This window comes from Notolepis coatsorum (assembly GCF_963971535.1).
Source record: "Notolepis coatsorum genome assembly, chromosome: 4".
NCBI classification, from domain to species: Eukaryota; Metazoa; Chordata; class Actinopteri; order Aulopiformes; family Paralepididae; genus Notolepis; species Notolepis coatsorum.
In genome coordinates, this window is record NC_140168.1 from 149,910,125 (window position 1) to 149,929,446 (window position 19,322).

The 19,322-nt window shown below is 42.6% G+C and overlaps 1 protein-coding gene across 1 annotated transcript in view; it reads right to left on the reverse strand.

The window, feature by feature from the left end:
- dip2ca (disco-interacting protein 2 homolog Ca) overlaps window positions 1–19,322 on the reverse strand; it is an 837,941-nt gene that overhangs the window by 101,701 nt on the left and 716,918 nt on the right. The window contains exons 20-21 of the mRNA XM_084312140.1: window positions 17,806–18,007; window positions 17,227–17,327 (exon numbers count right to left, since the gene is read on the reverse strand). Of these exons, the coding sequence (XP_084168266.1) occupies window positions 17,227–17,327; window positions 17,806–18,007 (303 nt within the window). The remainder of the gene's footprint in view (window positions 1–17,226; window positions 17,328–17,805; window positions 18,008–19,322) is intronic.

Genomic DNA, 19,322 nt, shown 5'->3' on the forward strand with positions numbered 1-19,322 from the left:
GTGAAAAGGAGGATAGAGAGAGAGAAAGAGAGACATAAAGCATAGACAGGAGGAGCCATGCATGTCTGAGGAGGGGGGGGAGAGAGGGGAGGGGGGAGAGAGAGAGATATAGAGAGAGGATGATATAGAGAGAGAGAGAGAGAGAGAGAGAGAGAGAGACACAAAGCATGACAGGAGGACATGCATGTCTCGTCTTTATGGACTTTTCAAGTGTTCTTTCCGGCGAGGCTGCCATGGAGAAAATAGCAGGGAGTGTATTTCACGCCTGTTTGATTTTTCCTCCAATAAAAGTTGCTCTGCACCTGAAGGACAGGTGGGGCCTCCAGCCACATCAGCCGTCTGAGGTGATGGATGAGGATTCACTATGCATTGTGGATAATAATCGTTTGCAGGGATAAAAAAAAGAAAATCCAGGTTATTGACAACGTCATTGATGGAACAGTGTTGACTGAAAATCTATTTTCAATTTCAGCCACAACAAGAGAGTGTTGTATCATTAACCCCTTAACACTTTGAATGCCACGGACGAGTTTTCTGAATGGGAGAAAGAAATCCTGACTACCACATTTTACGTCTCACTCACGCAGCCGGCATCGACCGGCATCACTCCGGAGCCTGAAGAGCAGCGGGGATTATGTGTTCTACTGTATACACGGTGGATCAATACAATGATCGATTTTTTCAAATGGCGATCAGGAATTGGAATAATCCATTTGGATACCATCTGATCTCAGGTAAGGAATCTATGTTATCAGTCTTAGGATAATCAGACTCGTTTTCACGGATATATAAGCGTTTCCCCTATATGTGATATGGCTGTTTTTCTTTTTTTTAACAATGTTTTTATTGCAAATTTTCTTTTTTCCTTTACACAAACATACATATATACAGATAATAGCACATGACAAAAATAAGAAGACACCCTTCAATCCCCTCCCTTCCCTAATTATAATTCAATTGTTTTGCTGGGTCTTCTCCTCTATATAGCTGTTCTTCCACTTCTTTCACCTGTCTTTCTATGTCCTCCATTTGTTTATAGTGTTCTTTCGATTTATGTTTAGTATAGCTTATCATTTCTCCCCTTATATACGCCTTAAATGCCTCCCATCTCACCATTGCACTTGTCTGGTCTGTATTTATGGAGAAGTACATGTCTATTTTTTCATCTATAAAAGTCATAAATTTCGGGTTGTTGAGCCATTTGGTTTGGAGTCTGAATCTAGGGGGTGCCCTCGCCATTTCCGGCATGTTCATACTTAACGTCATTGGAGAATGGTCAGACAGTAATCTACTGTCATATTCACTTCCTGTAAATTTAGATATCAAGCTCGTCGAAACTAAAAAATTGTCTATTCTAGAGAACGTTGGCCTACTTAGTAATTTTGAAGCGCACGAATATTCCCTCTTGTCTGGGTTTAGTTTTCTCCATATCTCCACCAAGTCGAGGTCTCTCATAAACATATCCATCACTTTCCTTGTTCTTCCGTGGGAGGTATCCCCTCTTCCTGACTTATCTATTTCCGGTCTCCTCACGCAGTTAACACTTTCCGTGCCACTCACGAGATTTCTCTGGTTTTTTATAGGTGGTTGAATGCCACTCACGAGATTTCTCTGATTTTTTTTTTCTTTTTTTTTAGCAATCTGAAAAATTATTGCATCACCCGAGCCTACCCGAGTATAGCCGAGGGGCGCCGGCGATCACTGTGGAAAAAAGCGCCCCCTGTCGTCTCCCAGATGACATAAGTGATTTTGGAATGGACTCAATGAAAATGAATGGGGAAAAAAATCCGGTACTCCACATTTTCCAGTTCACTGATCCAGCCGGGGTTACCACAGTTCATTCTGGAACCTCAGATCCCCGTTGATCATGGAGATCTACAGTATCGCGTTGGATCCATACACGTATCGATTTTTTCGAATGGTGATCAGGAATTGGAATATACCAGTTGGATACCATCTGATGTCAGGTAAGGACTCTATGTTATCAGTGTTAGGATAATCAGAGTAAGTTTGATGAAGTTATAAGCTGTTTTGTGAAATGTCCTCTTTCGGTTTCACTGTAAAAGTCCGTGAGGAAATCAACGGAGCGATTATCAGTGCGCGGCCGTAATGTGCTTGCGTGCACGTATAATATTGATCATCTAGCGTTTATTTGAAAACGATTCATAAAAAGGCCGACGAATATCAACGTTGTGGAATATTCCCAGTGATGGGCAAGCTACTTGGAAAATGTAGCAAGCTACACTACAAGTTACTCTCGATTAAATATAGCTAAACTACAATGGAAGCTATCCCCAGAGAAATGTAGCAAGCTACACTACAAGAACATGGCAAAAATAGCTAGCTACATCGGCACTTTTTTTTTTTTTTTTTTTTTACTTTGTGATCAAGTTTACACCAAACAAATAGGCAGGCAAAAAATTGCTCAGTTTGATTGTTTATTATAAAACTGAAACAATCCCTCGGTCTGGCTTTTTGTGTCATCCTTTTAACATGAGGAAAGAACTGTGGAAACGTAATAAATAAAAGGCAGTGAAACAATAATAAAATAAACACAAATATATACTCCCTCTATTGCAGTGGTTCCCAACCTTTTTCCCCCCAGGGACCCCCAAACATCTCTGATGAAATTCGCGGACCCCCTCCTAATAAGATACCATAAAATAGTATTTTTTTTTCATTTTAATAACAAACTGCTTATACACAGGCATATGCATCACAATTAGACCCACTATGCTTCTTTGACTTGTGCCTTCAATCAACAAATCTCATCTTGCACCATATGCATTTCAAAATGTTTGGCCAATATTCAAATGCTGTATTCATCCTATCAAATCAGGCCCTAATGGTGAACGGTTTGCATTTATGGAACAAATCAATGCAACAAATTAAACTAAATATGAGACAGGAAATTCCAATCAGTAGCAGAGATAATCTGTCCTAGCTGGGTTTAATACCTTTTTTTTGTCATTTTAATAACAAACTGCTTATACACAGGCATATGCATCACAATTAGACCCACTATGCTTCTTTAACTTGTGCCTTCAATCAACAAATCTCATCTTGCACCATATGCATTTCAAAATGTTTGGCCAATATTCAAATCCTGTATTCATCCTCTCAAATCAGTCCCTAATGGTGAACGGTTTGCATTTATGGAACAAATCAATGCAACAAATTAAACTAAATATGAGACAGGAAATTCCAATCAGTAGCAGAGAGAATCTGTCCTAGCTGTGTTTAATACCTTTTTTTTGTCATTTTAATAACAAACTGCTTATACACAGGCATATGCATCATAATTAGACCCACTATGCTTCTTTGACTTGTGCCTTCAATCAACAAATCTAATCTTGCACCATATGTATTTCAAAATTTTGGCCAATATTCAAATCCTGTATTCATCCTCTCAAATCAGGCCCTAATGGTGAACGGTTTGCATTTATGTTGAATGAAGTAAGAATCCACTGCAGTAAAAATATCCTCACCTCGAGTGGTGGTAGTAAGGTTGACTGACATGAGAATGTCCTGCTTCAGATCCTCATTTTCGATATATTGCACATAAACGATGAGCACAGCCTCGTCTGCGACAGTTGTAGTTTCATCAAGTTGTATGGCAAATGGACCCTTTCTAAGCTTTTCTGACAGCTGCTGCTCGCAATCACTTGACATCTTATCAATTCGGTCTTTCACTACATTGTTCGAGAGTGGTACTGATTTTAGTTTATCCGCCACCTGTGGGCCGCACAGTTTCTAAACCATTTTGATGCAGGCTGGTTTGATGAGCTGCTCGCCAATTTTGTGCGGTTTCTTTGCTTTTGCAATTAAAAGCGAACACTCAAAGGAGGCTTCGGTAGCCTTCTGTAAATCACTGCCACCCCTGCTCCACGCTACTCTAACATCAACAGGCTTGTTCGCCTTGAGAGACTGTTCTTTCCTCCGAAAAAAGTCCGGATCCTTCCCAACGGTTTCTGGGTGCTTAGACGCCTGATGTCTCTTCAGCTTGCTGGGCTTCAGGCTCGAGTTTGCCAACTTTTCTCCATAAATCACACACTCAGGTCGTTTGTCTGGTCCCTCAGTGAAGCCCATGGTGATGTAATTTTCGCGATTGCTGTAGGTCCTAACTTTTTTTGCAGATGAGCTGCCGTCATCTCCTTTTCGTTTGTCACACATTTTCACCTCTGGCGGCTGACTGCAGACGAGCCGAGAAAGTTAACTAGCGTGCTAGGCTAGCTACAGAAAGTGATACAGTCAACTGATTCGCGTTTTAGCGGCTACCCGGTAGCCTACTGTTAACGTTCAAAAATCATGTCTAGATGTTTATTTATTTATCTTTATTTTTTATTGTAGTGGAGAGACTATTCATGCTTCTGATGATAAAAATATGCGAATTAAATATTTCTCTAAAAAAAAAAGAAAAAAAAAAAAAGACCTCAAATCATCTGTGGTCTGGCGGACCCCCTGCGCCCCCTGGCGGACCCCAGGGGGTCCGCGGACCCCAGGTTGGGAATCACTGCTCTATTGGAATGAAGACTTTTCAGCACAGGATAAACTACTGTTTCAACTCAAACCACAGTAGCAAAATGACAATAACCTGGCCAAAGAAAAAGTGCAAGAAACATTTGTCTACAAAATAGACATTAACAAAATCCTATGTAACATTTATACATTCTTAAGTACGGAAATAAGCAGCATGGGGTAATCGGCATTGGAACTATACTACTACAGTATGTACTCAGAGTATAACACTCAAGCTTGACACTGCTAGACAAACAATACTATCCTTGGCTGCTAGATATGTAACTCACAAAACATTCCATGGCCACAGGTTGGGAACCACTGGTCTAGGACGATCTTTTCCCTATTTTTTTCTTTTCTCCACCCCCCCAATGTACAGTGTACAGTGTCCCCCTACCCCAACCCCCCCCCCCCCCCCTCCAATGTACAGCCCCCACCCACCAACCCCACCCACCCAACCTCCTCCAATGTACAGTTTCTACGTCAAATGTATATACACTCTTTTTCTGGACACTTTTTGTATCACAAACAGTACTGTATTTGCAAATCTGATATGTCATAAATGTATAGATGTAGCAGTACTGTCTATCTGTATGTCGTGTGTGTCATATATGTTATTCTCAGTCCTTGCCCCACAATGGTGGAATGAACTACCCACCCCAGTTAGGACAGCCGAATCACGTCCAATCTTTCGCCGTCGACTAAAGACGCACTTCTTCAACCATTATCTGAATTAAAAAAAAAAAAAAAAAAAAAAAAATCTAACCCTAACTAACCGTACTGTCATGCACTTGTCCTAATAAACTAACCTACACTGTAGCACTCAACACTTTGATGAACATTGTTGCTCAGCTGATAGAGTTGTGCCCTTCCTGATGGCTTGTCGTACAGAACTTGTAAGTCGCTTTGGATAAAAGCGTCAGCTAAATGACTAAATGTAAATGTAAATGTAAATGATGAATTGAAAATGGGGGACCCTGATGTAAACAAGACGAAAGTCTTTCTCTGGTCTGCATCCCCTTAACAATTGTATGTATTGAGCTGTACTGTACTGTACCCATTCTGCAATCTGTTAATACACTTTTCAATCAATCAATCAATAATATTGTTCATAGCAGCTAGCCTATCTCAGACTGTTAGTTAAAGCTGTTGATAAAAAGTGCACTGACTTGTGTGCTGTTTGGGAACAGTTGACAATGTTTATGTAAAGACAGTAAGGGTTTTCATCAGCTCACCTGAATATGTGTTCTCAAGTTAGTATTGGACGTGTGGGACGTCGAGAGCAGCTTCGTTTTTGGTTGACACAATAAACACCTAAACACATATGTTTTAGGCGTTTTTTCAGTCAAACTCATAAACGTGTCCAGGTAGGGCTATGGAGATGCAGTGTTGTTATTGTTGTTGACATCATCTTCATCAATGCCATCAGTGGAAACATCAAATCCCTCTGCCATTATTTTGCGCCGACTGGTTCTGTTATTGTAAATTGCATGATCCATTCATTCTCATTCAGTGGTCTGCGTTTCGATTTTCACTTCCTGGTTTGCGGCCTGGAGTCCCGCCCTATCCTGCCTCTGATTGGCCTACCCGTAAAGTTTTGGCCTACCATACCCAATCGTGAGTCGTCACTCATATCTAAACAAACCAACCAATCATAGTGGGTTTTTTACGGGGAGTTTTTTTTCTCCTCGCAGATCTTCTAGTCTAGACGAAAGTAGCGTGTAACGTTTCTCGTCGCTACGTTACTACTTCGTTCTATAAATAGCTCCGCTACAGAGATCGCTACCCTGGTTAAAAAGTAGCGAGCTACCAGCACGCTACTGAGAATTGTAGTTAAGCTATGTAGCGTCGCTACTTGTAGCTAGCTACTGCCCAACACTGAATATTCCACTAAAAGACGATTTTCATAGAATGCTCCAGAATGAGCTGTTTTTTATATCAAAACGGGGGCTTTTCTAACTGCTCTGAAACGGAAACGACGCGATAAAAAAACAATCTGCCTTCACAGCACTGACTGGAAAATAGTATTTGATAATGCGATGGGCAGATTAGACACATAGCCATAATTTAAAACATAGATTAGGCGATATTAACGTTAACATTGGCGCCGATGGTGGCATTCAGCCGGTAAAACGGAAAACCAGGCGTGGCGCTCAAAGTGTTAAAGTCTCCCCCCATGATGAACTGGCCGTGAGAGTTGCCATTTTCATAAACAGTTCTTGAAAAAACAGCGGGTCATCATTGTTTGGTCCATATATATTTACTAGGTTCACCTGTATGGAGACTATTACCGCTTAATATTATAAATCTCCCTCCCGGGTCTACAATTTTATTAAATGGTATCGACTTGTCTATTAGTATCATCACTCCTCTAGCTTGTGAGTTGAATGGTGCCGAGTATACCTGTCCCTTCCATCTATTCTCAACTCTCTTGAGATCTTCCCCAGTGCTGTGTGTTTCCTGTAAATAAATTTTTTTGCTCCTGATCTTTTTACCTTCCCTAGAATCTGTTTTAGCTTAATAATGTGGCTCATCCCCCTCACGTTCCAGCTCATATATTTTATTTCGTTCCTACTCATCCTTATGTCCTATGTTGCCCACTCTCTTCTTGCCCTCCTCCCCCCTCTCTCCTCTATGTTTTGTGATGTGGTGTTCCAGCCGAAGTGTCCTGTAATAATAAATAAAAAAAAGAGAAAAAACACAAAAATCCCCAGACCCCACATATAAAGCTAACGTCCCCCCCTATTGGGCATGGACTTCTGACCCTCCTCTTTTCCGACTTCCTACAGGTCCCCTCCTGCTTCCTATTTACAGGATGCATCTTACCTGCCTTTCTCTCTCTCCTGCCGCTCTTCCCTCCTAGTATGCAGTCTAACCCCATGCTCCCTTTTTCTCATTTCTGTTATTTAAAGTCTAACTCGACTAAACTATCTTCAACTTGAGTCTGCATCACTACTCTCCCCCTTCCTCCTCCCGTAACCATCTCGAGGAGTCCTCTATTTCAGCCTCCAAACTTCTGGATCTCCATCACTTTAAAACATTGGAACAATGAAACAAAACTCTTGAAACAAAACAAAACCAAGTCCGCCACCTACCGGGCATCAGCCATATCCAATACCTGTTAGGAAAGGGGATATGACCTACGAAAACCCCTAAGCTATACCCATTACCCGTTAAGAAGGGGGGTATCTTTTGTAGAGTTAAATCAGAACTTGTTGCGCTTTTATGTAATATACCCTTCCCCTTCCTCCACAGATCCTAACTATCCACTCCTCCTCACGTCTCTGTTGGGTCCTTGACCTCACCGTAGTATCCCTATATAACTATCCCTTTTTTCTGTCTGTGTGTGTCCAGTACTTATACTGAACGGTAGAGGTCGTCAGGCCTTTTAACTTATACATTTTTCCCTCTCTATTAGTTTCCCTCATCTAAACCAAAAATTGCAGTGTTTTTATGAAATATACCTTTTCCCTTCATCCCCCTTTCCTAGCTAACCCCTCCTCCTTCTGTCTATGTTTGGCCCTCGGCCTCTCCATATTACCTTTAACTAACTATAACTACTTAACTATAACTGCCCATGCCACATATTGAAAAATAGAAATTACCCTTTCCCCTAGAATATACCATTCCCCTGCTTCAGCTGTTCTCAGAATCCCCTTTCCCCCCCCCCCCCTTCCCTCTTTTAAGTCGGGTCCTTGAACCTCTTATTCCTACATAAAGCCCATATACATATATTATATACATATCAATTATCTGGTAAGAAGGGGGGCCCACCATATATACCCATGCCTTTTCCCTTGTATATCAAGCATGGGGGATTGTCTCTTAGAGATTTCCCTCAGAAATTACAATCCATAATGTCTCCGTACCCGTACTGCCTATATATTGAACCTTTGAAATTGCCAGATTTTAGAGATTATTTCCCTTACCCCCCTCCCTTCCCTAATATACCATTCTTAGCTACCCGTGTCACCCTACTGTGGCGGTCCTTCTTGTTGCTTTTCCTCTGATCATTGCCCCGCAGGTGACTGTCCCCGTCGCGTTGGGTCTGTCCCAACCGTCATACCACAGGCTCGTCGTGCTTGTTCAGGAGTCTCACACAAAGTAGTCCTTCCTTCCCATGTCAACTTCAGGATGGCTCCTCGTACAAAGCCTGTCTGTCCTTTCCCTCGAAAGCAGTAGTCTCTCACTTCCCTGTATTCCTCCCGCTTCTTGACCAGGGACGGGGCGAGGTCTTGGTATATCCTCACTTGTAATCCTTCGTGTGTCAAAACTCGTTTCTTCTTTGCGATGTCTAGTATGGTTTCTTTGTCCCACTGGTTGGAGAATACCACTATGAGTGGCCTCCTCCCGGTTCCGTTTTCGCCTCTCTTTTTCCTTCTTGCAGGGGCTCCTCTGTACACCGCCTCCAGCTTGGGATTTTTAGTGAAGACTCCTACCCTCGCTAACCCCCCGAACATCTTTGAGTAGTATTCTGTCATTGTCCCTCTCGGTCCTTTCGGGTCCTGTTCCTCTGGTATGCCGATCACTCTCAGATTCTTCCGTTTAGCATAGTTGATCATATTCTCCATATTCTCTCCCATCTCCTTACTGTCAGTTCGGAGCCTCTGGCACTCCCTCTCCCAATAATCTTGGTCCGTAGCTCTGCTGTCCAACGAGGCCTCTCTTTCCGTCTACCTTCTCTCCTGTTCCTTCATCCTCACTTCTAGGTTAGCCACGATACCCTCACATGTCTCCATCTTACCCCGTCTCTTATCTTTCTTTCCCAACTTGCCCATAAAGTTTCGCTTTGTTTCTCCAGCTTTTCCTCCAACCGTGCAAATTCCCCCATTAACTGCTGGTTCCTCTTTTCCGCTTCTTCCTTCAACAGTGCGCGCATGGCTTCCATTGTTTGTTGGTTTCTCTTCTCGGCTTCCTCTGACAAGAGTTCTCTCAAGAGCGAGCGCATGTTTTCCATTGTCAAAGCCGTCTTTCCTTCTCCCTCTCCCGTCTCCGCACCCGCTGTTATCTCTTCCTTGCGTATCTCTTTGCTAGCGCTTGGTTCAGTCCTACTCGCCATCTGTATCCTGGCGTCTACTGCCGTTAGCTTCTTGCTATTCGTTCCTAGGCTCAAAGCCTCCGGTATATGGGTCTGTCTGTGCCTGGTGGAGCGTCTGTTTATCTCCGACTCCCAATCGCCGTTTCCTTCTGATTCAGAGTTTTCCATTTCATCCTCTCGACAGAGTAGTCTTGAAATTGTCTTCCCCTTCGTTTTTCTCGGGGGGTATTCAGATTTCAGCCGTGTTTTCAGATAGTTTAGTCAATTACCACCGGGAGCATGTGGTGCGAGTTGTCTACTGCACGGCCGCCATCTTGAAGTCCTGATATAGCTGTTTTGACTGTAAAAGCGATCAGGAAATAAGAGCAGCGATTATCAGCGCGCGGCACGAGCGTGCGTGCGCACACATATACTATTGATTATCTAGCGTTTATTTGAAAACGATTCATAAATAGGCCGACAAATGACAACGTTCTAGAATATTCCAGGAAAAGGCGATTATCAGGGAATCTCTTCTTTTTTCAGTGAAACAGAGTGCTTTTCAGAATGGTAGAACACGGAAATGAAGCGATAAAAAAACAATCTGCTTTGACAATGTTGACTGGAAAACGAGTCTTTGATAAGCGACGGGCAGATTAGACACCATTAGCCATAATTTAAAACATAGATTAGGCGATATTAACGTTAACATTGAAGTGGCCCTGGGCATTCAAGGGACTAATAATGAATTAACCTTGGGCAGTCAAAGTGTTAACAGTCGGGCACATTTTGCATAAAACGCCTGTCGATTGCATACCCAAAGTAATTTGTAGGGCTGTACCGAATGTCCTTTTTTATAATGTCAACATTATGATCGAAGCTTCGAAGCATTCGGTACAGCCCTAGTAATTTGTGATTTATTATACTTTATACTTATAGCCCTAGTAATTTGCGATTTATTAAACTTTATACTTATAGCACATGCATGAGTCTGGTTGATTGATTGAAAACTTTATTAACAGATTGCAGAATGGGTACAGTACAGTACAGCTCAATACATACAATTGTTAAGGGGATGCAGACCAGAGAAAGACTTTCGTCTTGTTTACATCAGGGTCCCCCATTTTCAGTTCATCATAACATATATGACATACACGACATACAGATAGACAGTACTGCTACATCTATACATTTATGACATATCAGATTTGCAAATACAGTACTGTTTGTGATAACAAAAGAGTCCAGAAAAGAGAGTATATACATTTGACGTAGGAACTGTACATTGGAGGGTAGGTGGGGGGGGGGGGGGGGGGGGGCGGGACGGGACTGTACATTGGAGGAGGTTAGGTGGGTGGGGTGGGACACTGTACAAACTGTACAAGCAAAACTGTACATTGGAATATTGACAAAACCATACTTGGTCATTTACTGTACATTGTGTTGGGTTAGGCGTTAGGACATTTACAGGGGCCAGTTTCGAATTGCAGTCTCCCGTAGGTGTTCTTTGAGAGTGTTTTTGAAAGTGGGTAGTGATTCACATTCCTTTACAGCTTTGGATAGGGCGTTCCACATTGATGTGGCATAATTGCAAAACGTGTTTAGTCCCTTGTTTGAGCCGAATCTGGGTTTAACATGATTTGTGGAGCTCCCTCTGGTGTTGTGATCGTGGTATTCACTGACCTTTGGGAAGTATTTTGACATGTACATGGGTACCTTGGTCGTGTAGTGTATCTTGTAGACCAGGCCCATTGCAAGTTGCTGTACTCTGTCGTCTACTCTAAGCCATCCTAGTTTGTCAAAGTGGGCAGGGGTGAGGTGGGTTCTAGGAGTAAGGTCAAGCAGTAGTCTGACCAGTTTGTTTTGAGATGGTCTCTTTTGAAAGGTAACATTCTGAAGTTTCTTACACAATAAATAAAAATCACTTTGACTGCTAATGTAATAGAGAAACAGAGGTTTGAACACACTGAAATAAAATATTTGCTCCTTACGTTTGTGTTGACTTGTTGCCAGATGCCTGTTTTTGGGTTCCAACTGAGAGGTAGGAGCTGGAAAACACAATGGTTCCATAGCCTGAAGTCTTATAGTCATACAGGTCCAAAGTTGATAAAAATCTGATCGAAAATGGCAGATGAATGATCAGGAGAAACGCAGCCCGGAGCCGACAGATGAGAGCAAAGTGCCGCGGCATGCGCACGTCCAGCGCACGGGCGTGACAGCCCATACGTTAAGAGGTTAAGCAACACCTCCACTTGAGCTTGTAGGCTGTTCCTGCCTGGCCTCTGGCCTGCGTGTGCTGTTCCTGCCTGGCCTCTGGCCTGTGTGCGCTGTTCCTGCCTGGCCTCTGGCCTGCATGCTCTGTTCCTGCCTGGCCTCTGGCCTGCGTGCTCTGTTCCTGCCTGGCCTCTGGCCTGCGTGCTCTGTTCCTGCCTGACCTCTGGCCTGTGTGCGCTGTTCCTGCATGGCCTCTGGCCTGCGTGCTCTGTTCCTGCCTGACCTCTGGCCTGTGTGCGCTGTTCCTGCATGGCCTCTGGCCTGCGTGCACTGTTCTGTAATTATTCCTCTTTGGCTCAGTAGCTGGCTGCAATGTAGCCCTGTGGCAAACTTCAAGATAATTTTATAAAACTCTTGTCTTGCCTTGGTCTCCAGTGGCACCATGTCCACTAGGCTGACTCATCAAAAAAAGCATCCGTTTATACAATAAGTGAGGACGGCTAGTAAAATCAGCCTAGCATGATGATCACAAGTTCTGTGGAAGAGATCCACATACCACAGTGAGAAGTATATACGTTTTACCAGTCATCTATTCTAGCCTTTGTGAATGTGGGCACACAGACTATTTGGTTATTCATTCAGTCCAGCAACCAACTAACCCACCATGAAAAAGTCAACTTGAGCACATCCCTATTATGCGTGCTCTTATAATACACAGGGCATAAAGCAAGCCAGCGGACCCTGGGAATACCACCTTCCTGTGTTTCCAAAGAGTTTCACTCCAAAATATATGTGCATGTTCTCCCTGTGTTTTTGTGGGCTTCCTCCAGGTACTCTGGTTTCCTCTCACACCAAAATACATGCATGTTAGGTTGCCATTGATCTTGACCAAGGTACTGGCATTATAACAGGCGTTGTTCCCTGGGCGCCGCACAGAGTGCCTTGCCACATGTATCTCATCCCACATCAAAACACCCACTGGGAACACAACACCACCACCAGGTCTCTCTCTCTCTCTCTCTCAACCATATTTCGTCCGGCCACTCGCTATCGCTCGCGGGACTCCAGCTTGATACACTGGATAGCGATCCGTTGCCAATAACTCGATAAACAACATGATTTGGACGTATATAGTATTATACAACCTGGAAATGGATCGCATATATCAACATCCCATAATAGCGATCTTTCTGCTCCACGCTGATCACCCAACGGTCAGAGGAAGCTGCGGTGAGTTTCAGCGTGTTTGATTATTATTTTCGATACAAACTTCTCTGATCAATATATGACCCATACTACATAAATGATTTAACGTGGGCCACGGACTTATAACCCCCCCCCCCCCCCCCCCCCCTCCGGTCACCAGCAGATGATGAGGCATGACGTTTAGGACCTTGTACAATTGAAATTTTTAATCTGACGTCAATCGGTATCAAACTACATTTGATGATCTAATATATGTATTTATGGCTATAACTCACGTTCTGCAGAATGCTGCAGAAAACGATAAAACATATTTATACTTTAGACCATATATTAGTATGAATATGTGAATGAAAAAGTAGAACGTTGCTACATCCTAAACGATAGATACTTGACGTTGAATGGGCCATAGTAATGTCAATTTAGCAATACAATTTAAAAAGTTATAGCCCTGCAAAGAAGGGGAACATCTCCATAGACAAATAGAGCTGGCAGAGGATGGTATAAGGATGGATATAAGCGTGGCAGAGAAAGGGTTAAGTTGCGTGTGTAAACTGTCTTTACAAAATCACTCTTCCTGTCGAAGGTTTCACTACCTCCCAGTGTGGCCTCGTCCTAGTTCTGGACCAACAGCAGGTATAGTACATCTTGTACAGTACTCCTAGTCTCCTACATCACCTTAACTTAATGAATGTTTACAATTTGGGGATATGTGTGAGATTATGTGCAAAATAAATCAAGTTTTCTTTTGAATTAAGTGCCCCTATAACTTGAACTAAAGTACACAACCTACACTGTCTCTAATGAGTAAAGTATGCAACATCTAACCTATACTGTATTTTACTATGAATGTACACAACCTCCAATGCCTTTTAAATATGAATGTACAACCCCCAATGCCTTTTAAATATGAATGTACACAACCTCAAATTTTAACAATGAATGTACACAACCTCATATGCCTTTTAGCTATACATGTACACAACCTCTAATGCCTCTTCACTATGAATGTATACAACCTCTAATTATATATACTGTCAAAGTGTTCTTGAGCAAGGCACTGAACACCTACCTGCCTCCAGAGGCGCTGGAAGCGGCTGACCCTGCGCTCTGGTGAGACGCCTGCATGTACTCAGAGGGATGTCATTCCTAAATAGACTGCATCACATACTGTAGCAGTTGACGGCTCCAAACCGTCTAAACAAAACAACGTTATTGTCAGCGATGCTAGTCCAAGTCAATTGTAGTAAAAAGTAGAAGCAGGCCATTTCCTCACTGTTCTTGAAAGAGATACCGTAGGTTTCAGTCCCATTGACATGCACTGGCAACAAATGCTAATAATTCCCATATCACATTTCAATAGCTTAAAGGAACACGCCAACTTTTTGGGAAATTATCTTATTTGCCATCTACCCTGGAGTTAGACAAGCAGATACATACCATTTTCTTCTCTGTGCATGCATTAGGCTTAGGGAACAGCCTAGCTTAGCGTCATTCACTGGAAGTAGGTGTGCCAGTATAGCCTAGTTAACAACAATCACAAAATACACTCCAAATACAACTCCAAAACGTTCCTGTTTTACCACGTGGAGAAAAAAAATTATTAGACATTTTCGTTTTCTAAGCAGATTATACTCTGACTTTTTTTTTGCCGAACCACAGCTGCCTGGGCGCAGTGATTTCATCAAATCAAAAGCCCTGTTGTTTTTATTTTTATTTTTTAACAGGGCTTTTGGGGTGATGAAATCACTGCGCCCAGGCAGCCAGTGGTTTGGCAAAAAAAAATCGGATTATAATCTGTTTAGAAAACGCAAATGTGTACATTCATTTACAGATGAACTGCAGAGAAAATTCCCAATTTACCGTCACGGTCAAGACAAAGGCAGAGTGCAACACGTGCAAAGCTTGACCATATGTGTCGGTGTCTAATAAAGGTGCCAGAGATCTCAAAGCCCACATGAACACAGAAAAACATTACAAATAAAGCTGTGTGAAACGAGTTTGACGGCAAAGTTGACCGAATTGATTGAAGTATGCAGCTATACAGAGAGATGCCTCAAAATTATGTTTTGGTTTGATTGGTTTGATTTGACATAAGATGCTTATGATACAATCATTCTAAGGATTATGTGTGTAATAAATTAGTTTTGTACACTAATTGCAAGTTATGCAATTGTATTAGAATTCTAAACTGCATAGTGCACTTTTAATTAGTATCTTTGTCAGGTTACTGTTTTATAATTTACATTACATTGAAAAGATACAAAGATATCTTTTTTAAAGCTGGATTATCTAATACAGAAGAGGTATTATTTAGAACGTTAATTCATATATTTTTTGTTATTTATTTTGTCTAGTAAGACTTGAAAATAGCTATTATTTAGTTATAGGTTGATTTTTACGTTATTTTGTACCAGAGATTTGTCAGAGAAATTACTTTAGGCATAATAAAGCATGTTGAGTAACTTTGGTTATAGAGATATATTATTTTGTTATATCAAATAATATAAATTATTTTGTATCTTGAGGCTGGAGGCAGAGTGTCCTCTTTTTTGGAAATCACAATATGGTCACCCTAGTACAGTGATTCCCAACCTGGGGTCCGCGGACCCCCTGGGGGTCCGCCAGGGGGCGCAGGGGGTCCGCCAGACCACAGATGATTTGAGGTATTTTTTTTTTCTTTTTTTTTCATCACCATGGGCTTCACTGAGGGACCAGACAAACGACCTGAGTGTGTGATTTGTGGAGAAAAGTTGGCAAACTCGAGCCTGAAGCCCAGCAAGCTGAAGAGACATCAGGCGTCTAAGCACCCAGAAACCGTTGGGAAGGATCCAGACTTTTTTCGGAGGAAAGAACAGTCTCTCAAGGCGAACAAGCCTGTTGATGTTAGAGTAGCGTGGAGCAGGGGTGGCAGTGATTTACAGAAGGCTACCGAAGCCTCCTTTGAGTGTTCGCTTTTAATTGCAAAAGCAAAGAAACCGCACAATATTGGCGAGCAGCTCATCAAACCAGCCTGCATCAAAATAGTTTAGAAACTGTGCGGCCCACAGGTGGCGGATAAACTAAAATCAGTACCACTCTCGAACAATGTAGTGAAAGACCGAATTGATAAGATGTCAAGTGATTGCGAGCAGCAGCTGTCAGAAAAGCTTAGAAAGGGTCCATTTGCCATACAACTTGATGAAACTACAACTGTCGCAGACGAGGCTGTGCTCATCGTTTATGTGCAATATATCGAAAATGAGGATCTGAAGCAGGACATTCTCATGTCAGTCGAGGTGAGGATATTTTTACTGCAGTGGATTCTTACTTCATTCAACATAAATGCAAACCGTTCACCATTAGGGCCTGATTTGAGAGGATGAATACAGGATTTGAATATTGGCCAACATTTTGAAATACATATGGTGCAAGATTAGATTTGTTGATTGAAGGCACAAGTCAAAGAAGCATAGTGGGTCTAATTATGATGCATATGCCTGTGTATAAGCAGTTTGTTATTAAAATGACAAAAAAAAGGTATTAAACCCAGCTAGGACAGATTCTCTCTGCTACTGATTGGAATTTCCTGTCTCATATTTAGTTTAATTTGTTGCATTGATTTGTTCCATAAATGCAAACCGTTCACCATTAGGGACTGATTTGAGAGGATGAATACAGGATTTGAATATTGGCCAAACATTTTGAAATGCATATGGTGCAAGATGAGATTTGTTGATTGAAGGCACAAGTTAAAGAAGCATAGTGGGTCTAATTGTGATGCATATGCCTGTGTATAAGCAGTTTGTTATTAAAATGACAAAAAAAAGGTATTAAACCCAGCTAGGACAGATTCTCTCTGCTACAGATTGGAATTTCCTGTCTCATATTTAGTTTAATTTGTTGCATTGATTTGTTCCATAAATGCAAACCGTTCACCATTAGGGCCTGATTTGAGAGGATGAATACAGCATTTGAATATTGGCCAAACATTTTGAAATGCATATGGTGCAAGATGAGATTTGTTGATTGATGGCACAAGTCAAAGAAGCATAGTGGGTCTAATTGTGATGCATATGCCTGTGTATAAGCAGTTTGTTATTAAAATGAAAAGAAAAAAAAAGGATTTTATGGTATCTTATTAGGAGGGGGTCCGCGAATTTCATCAGAGATGTTTGGGGGTCCCTGGGGGGAAAAAGGTTGGGAACCACTGCCCTAGTAGATATATAATAGTGTAATGATGAAAACCTGGCCACGCACACGCACACGCACACACACACACACACAGTCCTTGCCTGATCATTGTCTTCGATCTGTCCCAGATCCCTGCCGCTGGCCTGGGCGATCCTCTTCCCTGACACAAGGTTACCCACCATCACTGAGGCCGGTCCGATCTCTGGAGAGAGGAAGAGGAGGAAGAGAGGAAGATAGGAAGAGGAGGAAGAGGCAGAGAGGCAGAAAGGAAGAGGAGGAAGAGGCAGAGAGGAAGATGAGAGAGGAAGAGGAGGAAGAGGAAAGAGGAAGAGGAGGAAGAGACAGAGAGGAAGAGGAGGACGAGGGAGAGAGGAAGGGGCACAATTTATAGCTGGATGAATATATGGATGAGAGAAAGAGAGACAGAGAGTGAGAGAGAAACAGATAGTGAGAGGAAGAGGAGGAAGAGGAGCCTTTTCAATTGGCTTTTAATGGGCAAGTAGATTAACAACTCCATGTTGGAAAATGTTGAAATTATGGATGGAGGCATTAATAGATGGATAGATAGATGGATGAATAGATGGATGAATAGATGGATGGATAGATGGATGAATAGATAGATGGATGGATGAATAGATAGATGGATAGATGGATGATGGATGGATGGATGGATGTCCTACCGGGCTGTTTCTGCCGCGGCTTGGGCAGGTTGGTGACACAGGTGTGGGGGCACATGAGGACGTTGCAGGGGTGTAGCGCCCCCTCCAGGAACTGCTGCTTGGTCTCCGACAGGTGGATGCCTCCCAGGGGGGTCTTGGGCAGCGTGTTGGAGGGCACCAGGGCAAGGCAGTACACCCCCACCTGGTGGATGCCGTCTATCGCCTGGAAGACGAGGACAGAAGACCGTTTTTATTTGTAGTTTCCCTCAAAGTGAATGTAACCCATACAGAAATGACTCGGAGTAAAACTATAATAATCCTGGGTTTCCGGTTTAGCTACGATATGTAGCACACGCATTTGGTAACAGCTCCGCTCCCGTCACCGTTAATTTCTTCAAAAACATTATTTTAACAAATACCAAAGAGATTAGACCACATCGTATGTATTGATAGGAACTCCTACTAACTATATCAAAAGACATAAAGACTCAACATGGGGGGTAAGGAAGAGAAAAAGAGTAGAAAGAAACACGAAGCAGCGAATCCAACGGCGACGATTGATACACGATCCAAGAAAACAACAGGCGACGCGCCGGCAGATCCGCTGTTGACAACCCCCGATGGGAATATAACGGAGAATATACCGGGTCCATCGGCGACTGGCTCCGAAAGGGAGACAATAGAGGACAACACAACGGGAACGACAGGAAAAAGTAGCGTGAAGGACAAAGCAGAGGATATTGAGAAGATAATAGCCAACAAACCCGTCGGCCCCATCACTACACCTACAATATCAACTGGCACTGGCAGTGTAATTACACAACCCGATTTCAACTCCCTGACTAGCCTGATCAAGGATCTGATTAAGGAACAGATGGTAGCTTTCAAATTACACGTTGCACACATCGATACTAAATTCGAACACATCGATGCTAAACTAGAAGAAGTTATGAAAGCGGTCGCTGTACAGTCCGTGCGAATCACGACAGTGGAGAATACGGTGACAGAAATTACACGGGCAGTCAAAGAGAACGAGAAGATCATCAACGATGGTTTGACAGAGGTAACGGAGGAGATAAAAAAGGTGGAAGAGGCATGTCGGATAAAAATACAAGAAGTTAAAGATGAAGCGATGGAGAGGCTACTCGAAATCCAACGTTACTACAGGCGAAATAACATCCGCATTGTAGGACTTGATGAATCAGTCAATTGCACAGACGACAAGTTTCCAACAGTGTTATCAGAGATTTTGGGTAACAACATTCTACCACAGAGCTGATAGTGGACCAAGGTTACAGAATCGGTACTCGGGATCAAAGAGGCAACGGTCCAAGAGTCATCATTGTTACTCTGCGCAAGACGGCAATAAGAGATGACATCATCAGAATTGCTCGCAACCAAAGGGGAAAGCTGAAACATGGTGAAAATTCAATATTTATCTACGAGGATCTTTGCAAAGAGGCCATCGCTCAGCGTTTCCCCTACAAGGAGGTGATGCAGAAATTGTTCAAATGTGGCCTCAAACCAAGGCTAGTATA